Here is a 10,612-nt window from a genome sequence, read left to right as displayed (position 1 = left end):
AAAACTTGTAAAAGGTTATGCTTGAGGAGCATTCGGCCTACATACTCCTTACTCTCTGTTTCACATCACAGACAGCGGGGAATTCATTATTATTATTCCGTATTCCTTCGTGGCTGTTCTCATAGAGTGACTCATGCCTCTTGCTTACAGCGGGTTGTCGGTCCTGTGCCTGACCAGGGGGCGGGCCCAGAAGCTGGCCGAGGGGGCAAGCTGTACCCGTCCCACATACATGAGAATGTCATTCGTGCACAAAGGTCATGTGCATGGAAACGGGCCGTTTCTGTCCCAGAGGGGCCACTGGCTGCGAGAGGGCCACACGGCTGCAGTGCAGGAAGCAAATATTTAAAACATTCCAGCCAATAATAGAAGCTTCACCTGGCAAAGGCCACACACAGGCTGACCTCGGGCAGAGCGAGGGAAAATAAACTACAGCAATACACCAAAATAAATAAATAAAAATGTGACAAATGGGAGTAATCCCTTAGGACGGTTGTCCCAAGCCTTTGTTGCCGTGGTGAGTTATGTCACAGGGGATGTGATGTGATTAGGTGCTCTGTGGGGATGTTGGCAGTGGGTGGGTGGGGGGTGTTGAACTGGCAGTAGGGTTTAAGGAATCAACACACACAGTCGTGCCCTGTGCTTATGACACGGTGGCCATTTTCCTCAGAATGACCTCTGCTGCCTCTGCGCTGTCCCTCTCGCCCGCTGGCCAGCGCTGGGGCCTCCTCGCGTTACGTCAGCCCTCGCGCTCCGGAGTCCTGGCGCCTCCTCGAGGAGACGCAGTGGGGACATTCGGCAGCCGCAGCGTCCGGCGAGCGTGAGCTGCGATGATGCCGTCGTGACAGGTGTCCACACGGCCAGCTGCTTTTAATCCTCAAATATTTCAGTGAGTCGGAGTCCGATGCGCCCCGCCCGTGGAGCCTGTGGAAAGGCACGTGAGCCTCGACGCTTGCCTGTGTTACTCTGCGGCGCTCGCCTGCGTTACTCTGCGGCGCTCGCCTGCGTTACTCTGCGGCGCTCGCCTGCGTTACTCTGCGGCGCTCGCCTGCGTTACTCTGCGGCGCTCGCCTGCGTTACTCTGCGGCGCTCGCCTGCGTTACTCTGCGGCGCTCGTCTGTTAGCGAGGGCTAGCGGCCGCTCGGCGTCTTACTTTCATCTGCTTTTTTAATCGGCTTTTTATCCTGATGTTTGTGTGGTAGGGCATTGTGGGAGATGTCTGTGTGTGAGGGCACTGTGGGAGATGTCTGTGTGTGAGGGCATTGTGGGAGATGTCTGTGTGTGAGGGCACTGGCTCTGTGCGTCTGCAGCTTCACGGCTGGCTGAGCTCAGGACTCTTATGTAAGAGCTCTTGCATTGTTTCCCCTGCGCTCATCCCTGCAGATCAGCCAGCTGCCTGGGGTCAGGGGTCAGGGGTCAGGGGTCAGGAAGTGACATCCGTGGCCCACAGGTACTGTGGTGTTCCAGCCCGGCCTCCCTGGCCTCTGCATTCTGCACGGGGGCCAGGGCATGCAGCTAAGCAGCCCTCCCCAAAGGGGCAGATTATCACTTTACAGCGTGTTGGGAAAGAGCCAGGGAAAATCTATCCGCCTTGTTTAGAGCTGGGTCCGTGGATGGGATTAATGAATTTTGCTGGACTAAATTCAGAATTAGGTTGAAAACGTTTTTGTTTTTCCCCTACTAAGGACTCGGGTTAGCTTTTTAAAGCTTCCAGAAAACTGATTTAAGTGAGATGGCTTAAGGGGGCTGCCCAACCCATGTGAAAGCAGGAGTGTGTTGAAGCAGACTGGAGGTTTACTACTTTAGCATAATTGAGGTGAAGTTTAGTGAAGGTATGGTTCTGTGTATAATTTTTATATACAGTTTAGTCACATGGGGTTTTAATCAACTCTGTTTGAGTTATGAATTAGTCATGAGTTATTTTCAGTGTGGAGAGAACCTTTAAAGAAAAGAAATCAAATTGACATTTATAGAAAGTAGAGCAGTCTCCTTAATCGTTACCTCAGTTTTTAGGTCAGTGCTTGAAGAAGCTACTTGGGAGTGAACAACAAATCTCTGTTGAACATTTGTGTTAGAATATCTCCCAAGATTCAGCATGTTGGTCCAGTATTGAAGTGGAGACTGAACAGAGTCATTAAATTCTTGTTATGGAAACATTCGTTTAATTTTTTTAACGGCAGTGTTGATCTAAGCTGGATTTTACCTGCAGTCCGGTCCGTTCAACGGGAAACGTTTTCCCCTAACAGTTCAGGGAAAGAGAAGCCGAAAATGGAACGATGTCTTTGCCCATACATACTGTAGATGTTGGGTAGCTTGTTGCTCAGGTGACGCTAACTTCCTGTGAAGTGGGCTCACTTCCTTTCGAGGAGGGCCCTGTGCTGTAATTGGCGGATGTGGAGCGGCGGAGGCTCATTGGGCACGGACGGGAGCCTGTGGCGGTTGGACCCGGGCCCGGAGCGAGCGGAAATCCCGCTTCATCCGCCTAATTAGCACGCTCAGCGGATAATCAGAGTCTGCCGTGCGCCCGGCTCGCACGCACACAACGGGGCGGGAGCGCAGGACTCAGACGGGCAGGGCGCAGGACTCAGACGGACAGGGCGCAGGACTCAGACGGACAGGGCGCAGGACTCAGACGGACAGGGCGCAGGACTCAGACGGACAGGGCGCAGGACTCAGACGGGCAGGGCGCAGGACTCAGACGGACAGGGCGCAGGACTCAGACGGACAGGGCGCAGGACTCAGGGCGCAGGACTCAGACGGGCAGGGCGCAGGACTCAGACGGGCAGGGCGCAGGACTCAGACGGGCAGGGCGCAGGACTCAGACGGACAGGGCGCAGGACTCAGACGGACAGGGCGCAGGACTCAGACGGACAGGGCGCAGGACTCAGACGGACAGGGCGCAGGACTCAGACGGGCAGGGCGCAGGACTCAGACGGACAGGGCGCAGGACTCAGACGGGCAGGGCGCAGGACTCAGACGGACAGGGCGCAGGACTCAGACGGGCAGGGCGCAGGACTCAGACGGACAGGGCGCAGGACTCAGACGGACAGGGCGCAGACGCTGCTGGGGCTCGTCGGCGGTGACTGATGACGGGCGTGTAGGACTCTGACACAGAGGGGCACGGGGCAGTGGCACTGCTGGAACGCTCATGCCAGTCTCATGCCAGTCTCATGCCAGTCTGAAGTGCTGGCCTTCTAACGGGTGGTTTAGAGGAAAAATCTCAGCATGAGCAATTTGCCTTAATCTTGACACCTGAGGAAAGATGATTCTTAACCGCGTTCCTGTTCCTGTTTTAGGAATTCCACGTGGCAGCGGATGTCTCTGGGAACGTTAGGATATGCCCCAGCTCTGACAGATTAACCCCTCCCACCCCCCCGTGCGCGCGTGTGAGAAGTCTCTGGTGCCACAGAGATGTGTAATAAAGCCAGCTCAGCATGCTCCGTGCTAAAATTATCACACAGAGTTTCAATACCCAGCTGTTGGATCATCACAGGGCATGTCCATGTGCAATTGAGGGTTAAGATGGCTCTTCTACTGAGCTGTCCGAAGCTGCCAGGTTCTTTTATTTAAAGGCCGGAAGGTGTGCCGGAGTTTTTGTTTGTGTCAGTCCCAGCGGTAAAGCGATACGCGGGTTAGCGGGTTAGCGGGCTCGCCGCGCGGCCGAACAGGTGGCTGTCAGCGCGCCTCGCGTAGCGCCCGCTCGGCGTCTCTGACCTTGCACCGGACTTCCCCTGTCCCTGTCACAACAACAAGCGTATCCGCGGCAACCAGGGGTTGTTTACCGCTGCTGCTGCCGCGGCGATCGCGTTCCCCCGTGAGCAAGCGTTAAACGCGGCCTTCGCGAAACCCGAGGAGGAGGCCTCTTGAGCGTGGCCGAACACGTCCTGCACTGTGGCGCATGGTGGAAGGGGTGGGTCTGGGTGTCAGGCCCAAATATCTGACCCCGGCCCCCCGGAGGTGTGAAGGCGTAACCAGAGATCGCTCGTGCGCACGGGGACGAGTGAAAGACGACACCCCCCCCCCCCCCCCCCCCCACATCCCTCTCTCCGTGTCCACATTCCGGCGCCCCGCTCCACACGCGCTTCCCGCTGACCTTGTGCGCGCGGGTCACCCCGCTGGCTTCTGATGTCATATGACGTATCAGGCAGTGGCCCCGCCCCCTGCACACTCCCGCCCCGCCCCATGCCCCTCTGCCTCTTCTGCCCCGTGAGAACCAACTGTGACCAGTGTATTTAAGCATGTCCAGTACAGGGATAGGGAAACAGATACCTACATACACACACACACACACACACCACATTACATACACACTGCACACACCACATACACATTCACCACACACACACACCAACCACATACATTCAACACGCACCACATGCACACACACACACAAACGCACGCACCGCACAGGCCACATGCACCCACCCACCCACACACACACCGCACACACCATATGCACACACACACACACACACACACACTAACAGGTGCACTTCAAAGCTCGAGTGGATTTGTCACTGGGGACAGGAGCCCTGACGATCCGCACTCTCATTTCATCCTACATCCGCCATCAAAGCCTCTACTCATGTTTAATAACAGCCAACGCTTTTATCCTTCCCGGTGGATTCTGGGAACTTTTTTTTTTTTTTAAACAAAGAAGAACGATATAAGCGCGCTGCTGTGCAGTGATTCTGTAGTCATGGTTGCCATGGCAGCTCAAGTTCACGATCCACAATAACGGTCTCCTTTTTTCCCCAAAACATGGATAACAATGTTAACAGTCTTACACCATTTTATTTCTTCCTTAAGTTTCTGTCAGGTTTTCCTGTTCGTAGTGATCAACTAAATCCATAAAAATCATGAAGTGCAAAACATGGTTGCCAGCAATCACCCAAATGTGATGTAGCTTGCTAGCTAGGTTATCCAAATTAAGTGATTTTGCACAACAGTGCATCACTGTAATCCAACGTATAGTTCACATTAATGGTCTGACGTTTTGATTTTTAATATATTTTTTGTATATTCCATTGAAATAAGGGACTGTGCCTTAGGTCAGCCAGGCCCAACAGGCCACAGCTGCAGTCACAGAATCCGACGCTGTAATTCATGTTAAATTCCTGGTTATGTAACTAAGTTTGAGAAGTGGGCGAAAGATGTCTGCCACCACTGCATGGGCACACCTCTGTGTTCTGAGAGAGGTGGAGTCACTCCACCACAGGGCCAGGGTTGTGTCTGCTGCGAGCGGGAAACCTTCGCCCTGGCGTCTCAGAACCGGAGGTGACCCGGCTGGAGTAATGTCCCCCACAGAGAGGCGCGGGGTGCGGCGGGACGGGAGTCTTTCAAATATCTCAAAAATATTCCCCATACTAACAATATATGGCGGCATAATTAGCTTTTCGTTTTCACTGGGCTTTTTTTCTGCACTATGGCCAAATGATGAACATGAAGCGTTTGCCTTTGCTCATCTTGGAAGGAGGGTAGTTCAGGGGTTGACTGTGAAACTGACAGCAATCTGCTCCCACGCAGAGTTACAAACGGGTGCCATTTTCTTACGCTGTTGTAACATTAGTGCCCGTAAGTGGATTGAATAACCGTTACCTAAATGTGGTGGTAGGCATTAACAGTGGTTGTCATGGTAACTGTTCATGGAAGGAAGGCCTGTTCATCAAAAGTTGATTTACAAATATACAAAGGAACTGCTTCACTGTGATTGTTGGACCAGTATCTGGGTGCATGGGCCTATTTATCATAATGTTGTATGTAGTTATCAGTAATGTAAATAAACTGTTGTCATTTATACAACCATGTTGTCCCAAAATGAGTTGTCTTACCATCAGAAGTAGCCTGAATGTCCGTTGTGTATATGAACATATAGCTGATTTATTAATGGTAGGCATGGTTTTAGTGTCGTTTCACCTGATTTTATACGAATTGGAAACCGTAAACGGGTGGGAAGGTCGTGTGGGAAATGAGGCAAAGGTAATATAGTTTGCCTTTTTAAATTATTCAGTGTTATGAGTCTTCACAAAGAATAAATAAATAAATAAAAATCTGAACATCCTGTTCAATCCCACATATCGAATGACGTCTGGATCGTACGCCAGCATGCCCGCACATTGAAATGTGCGTGGTGCTGATTGGACAGCTCCTAACCCGTTACCTGCCTAAAGCCGAACACTGCCTCGAGCTGTTTTGCTCATTTTTTCCGGATGATTGTTAACATAAATTATGAAAGAAACAGCTGCTTTTTTATACTGCTAGGCTCTTGAATCCAAATGTACCCTAATTATTTCCTTGGCGTGTTAAAAATAAGAGATTAAAACAATTGCCTTGTCGCTCATAAAAAAAGCTTAAAACACAACAGGCTGACGAGATAGAAACATTTTAAAGCTGTAGGTGTTCTGGAACTCACCTGTCAGTGTGAGTCCCCCGACCGAAGCTCTCTGGTGAGTTTTTGGAGTCTTTCGGTGCACCATTGAGTTTCCACGAATCTCCACAATTTCTTCTATTGGTATTCCGACATCGCTTTACAGCCGTCTGGTCCACTTTCTTGAGGTGGGCATTAAAACAGTGTACTGATTACCTCGGGGCAGCCCGCCTAAACGCCATGTTCGTTATGATAAAGCTCCTCAGTGTCCTCTTGGCAATCTCAAAAAAGTGTTGCAATGTAAAGTTTCAATTCCCACAAAAAAAAGCAATTGACACGTGATTGTATAATTGAAATAAAAAATATATAGGATATATCTCCACGGATATTAAAAATAAGCGAGGAAACAAGGATAGTAGATCATGTCACCACAATTAACTGTTTCATAGAATTGAACAGCTACGTCGCACGTATAGTTTACGCCAGCAGGGTTGCTCTTTCAATCCCTACATAGATTATATCGATGACTAAATGATATAGGAAAATATATACACGTCTTCAAGAATGTAATAATTAATCCGATATTAAACAGAACATCAACATCGACAGAACGTTGAGCATAAAATACCAATTCGATTTTTCCTATTTTTATATATATAAAAACAAAATAAATTATTTTATTTACACACTGCTGTTTTTCTGTTTGTCGTTGCAACTCCATTAAGGCCTGCTCGACAGATCGATGACAGTTCTGCCTGACTTCCAACACCCTAATCCCACAACGATAAACTTAAGCGCACAAGTAATTATTTCTGGTCATACTGTAATCTATCACTATCGCCTTTCCCTTCGCGTCGCGGCGGTGTGTTTCTGGTTAATTATTGTTTGTAATTATCGTTAGGCCCAACTGTGGTGCGATCCTGAGGTGTGAAAATACTGTGTATGTTTGTGCAGACTGGCCTAATTGCCGTTTATTAATTAGGCGAATCTCGGTATGTTGGTTTGGACGCGTATCAGGCTTAAATTTGCCATTGTTGCAACAAAAATGTGATCACTTGCTGAAAAACATTTATTGAAGTTAGAGTTTACTCTAAGTATGAGTATATTCATATTAATCGTCAAAGTAGTCAGCGACCAACGGAATACGGTCGTTAAAGCCTATAGCCTATAAGTCTGTTTCCCTTGCGTCTAAGCAAAGCGCATAGAGGGACCTTTTGATATCCATGTTGCTGTTTGCTTTAATGTTCGCTTTTTCGACCGGCGTGTTTGCCCCATCATTTTTTTCTACATCCTCTGTGGACTTTAGGGAAGATTTGCTGCGGCTTCGTTTTAGCTCCTCCCCGGGGCCCTCGTTCTCATTGGCGGGCTCCTCTTTTAAAGACGATTGATCTTGATCAGTTTCTCTGTGATAAAAGTAATTGAAGTTGGACACGATTACTGGAACCGGCAGAGCGATGGTCAAAACCCCCGCGATCGCGCACAGCGAGCCGACGATTTTGCCCCCAACTGTCACAGGTCTCATGTCTCCATAACCAACAGTTGTCATGGTTACAACGGCCCACCAGAAGGCATCGGGGATGCTGGAGAAGTGGGACTCGGGCTCGTCTGCCTCTGCGAAGTACACGGCGCTCGAGAACAAGATGACCCCGATGAACAAGAAGAAGATTAGGAGTCCGAGCTCGCGCATGCTGGCCTTCAGAGTTTGCCCCAGAATTTGCAGTCCTTTCGAGTGTCGGGACAGTTTGAATATCCTGAACACACGAACCAGCCGAATCACCCTCAGAATGGCCAGGGACATGGCCTGCTGCCCGCTGTTGTTGCCCTGCCCCTGCTGCTCGGCCAGCTCCGTGCCCACCGTTATAAAGTACGGCATTATAGCCATAATGTCTATGATGTTCATGAGGGTTTTGGAGAACTCGGACTTGCTCGGGCAAGCGAAAAATCGCACGATAAGCTCGAAGGTGAACCATATCACGCAGGTGGTTTCTATGATGAAGAAGGGGTCGGAGAAGGTGTGAGACGGCCGAGTTTCGGTGGTGTTGTCCAGTCTGCTGGTGGCTGGCAGTTCTCTCTCGTCTCTGAACTCGGGAAGCGTCTCCATGCAGAAAGTGATGATTGATATGGTAATGACCAGCACGGAGACGATGGCGATTCCTCTGGCGGGGCTCGAGCTTTCGGGGTACTCGAAAATGAGCCATACCTGTTTTTGGAATTCATTCTGTGGCAAAGGTTTCTCTTCATCTTTAATAAAGCCCTCGTCTTCTCTGAACCTTTCCATCGCCTCCTCCCCGAGCTGGTAGAACCGAATTTCATCAGCAAACACGTCGATGGACACATTGACAGGTCGTCGGATTTTTCCACCCGACTGATAAAAATAAAGTATTCCGTCAAAACTTGGTCGGTTGCGGTCAAAGAAGTACTCGTTGCGAAGTGGATCGAAGTACTTGATCCTTTTGTCGGGGTCTCCCAACAAAGTGTCCGGGAACTGATTCAGGGTCCCCAACTGCGTCTCGAACCTCAAACCGGCGATGTTGATCAGCACCCTCTCGTTGCTCTCGTTGTCTAAATCCATGTCCAGCATGTCTTCGTCAAAGAGATGGGGGCTGTGATCCGCGCGCAGCAGCGCGTCCATGGCATTCTCGCTGCTGCTGAAGGTGTTGTTCATGTCGTTTATTTTCCACGAGCCCCGTTGCAGGCTACCGAGAGCGTTCAGCTCATTTCCGTAGCTCTCGCCGCGCCCGGTTTGTGCGAAGGGCGCCTGCGGGAGATTCAGCGCGTTCGAGCAGGCGTCGTTGTTGCTGCCGCCGGTCCCTTTGGCCCCGCCGTTCTCAAAACTCACCAAGGCTATCTCCATTCCGGATCCATTAAATATTCATCCGCAAAGAGTTGGATAGTCGCACCAGAATATTCCCTTGCTCTCCACGCGCTTTTTTCAGATCAACAGATCAGTCCCAGATTAAACTGGATATAATCCAAAACACCCTCCTCCCCCCCGTTATAATAATACATATATGTATGTATAAAAAAACGACTAAGCCAGCGCGAGCGCCCTGGTCTTGGCAAAGTAAATAATACCATAAGAGCGGAGTGTGGGGACCCGGATGATTGTTCCTGACGTCAAAAGAGCTGTTTCGCCACCGCTGTCAGGGAATCCTTTGAAAATGTTTTTCGGTGTCAGGCAATCTGTCATTTAGAACAGGGGGGGAGAGAGAGAAAGGGGGAGGGTCTCATTTGTGAAGTCAGCCGAGTCCGTGCGTTTTTACGCCTCCCACAGGATAGCTTTAGCTCTGAATACGCGTTCAGATGTTTGGAAGAACGTTGCATTTCACATCAATTTAACGCAATTTGGCCGTTTTTATTTGAACAAGAAAACGTTCCCCAGCTTCTGCTGCTTTTCGTTGCTTGTCCTGTTGCGAGTTCTAACGATGGAAACCTTTCCAGACAAAATGATGCGCCTTCAAGGTTTACTTGATTGTTCTGCCAAATTGGGCGTTATTTTCAGGGGGAAACAATACACACATGACCCCCAAGAAAAGCACCTTGACGATTTTACAGTAAAATAGTTTTTAAAAGGCTGAAGCTGTTGGATATGTACGATCGCTGCACGCGCACCGGTCGTGTCAACATTGATATGCATTTATGGCTGTATTTGTTTAAAGGATGTGTATGAGAAGATAAGGTCGGTGGCCCCTGAAATTAACAAAATGTTTTGTAAAGAAAGTGGGAGAATGTAACACCTCCTCAAGCAAGGAACAACAACACCCATTTTTAACATTTCATGGCTAACTTGCAACATTTGAGAATTTACATGTACTGTACATTTGTCATTTATGAAAGTACATTTGATTGGAATAATGTTCAATATATGATTTATAAAGCGCATTTACATCGTCATTGCTGATTGGCTCATTATATTTGCCTGTTTTTGTGGGTGGGATTCAGTGTGGGAATTTGGTCTCCTATTCCAATTGGTTTATGGTTTATGCTTTTCTGATCTAGCTCTACAAATCCTTTTAAAAACCCCATAAATAGGCATATGCAAGCCTGGGCATGCACACACACACACACGCGCGCACACACACACACACACACACACACACACACAGGCAGACACACACACTTACCAGATAAGACAGTCATAGTTGCCTTCATCACAGAGCAGTTGTGCCGCGCTCAGAAGCCTAAGGGCTATAAATACGTGAAAGAGGATGTATTTGACGACTGTTAGACATGAGCATTATACACTTT

At 49.4% G+C, this 10,612-nt stretch overlaps 1 protein-coding gene across 1 annotated transcript in view; it reads right to left on the bottom strand.

Annotated features, from left to right (window-relative positions):
* Positions 1-10,611, bottom strand: part of LOC118218811 (potassium voltage-gated channel subfamily A member 1) — a 17,488-nt gene extending 6,877 nt beyond the window's left edge. The window contains exon 1 of the mRNA XM_035401508.1: positions 6,410-10,611. Within this exon, the coding sequence (XP_035257399.1) occupies positions 7,530-9,218 (1,689 nt within the window). The 5' untranslated portion in view covers positions 9,219-10,611 and the 3' untranslated portion in view covers positions 6,410-7,529. The remainder of the gene's footprint in view (positions 1-6,409) is intronic.
* Between the last annotated feature and the right edge of the window lies 1 nt (position 10,612).

This window comes from Anguilla anguilla, chromosome 19 (genome assembly GCF_013347855.1).
Source record: "Anguilla anguilla isolate fAngAng1 chromosome 19, fAngAng1.pri, whole genome shotgun sequence".
Taxonomy (NCBI): domain Eukaryota; kingdom Metazoa; phylum Chordata; class Actinopteri; order Anguilliformes; family Anguillidae; genus Anguilla; species Anguilla anguilla.
Note: the sequence above shows the minus strand (reverse complement) of the source record. Positions and strands in the feature narration are given on the sequence as shown.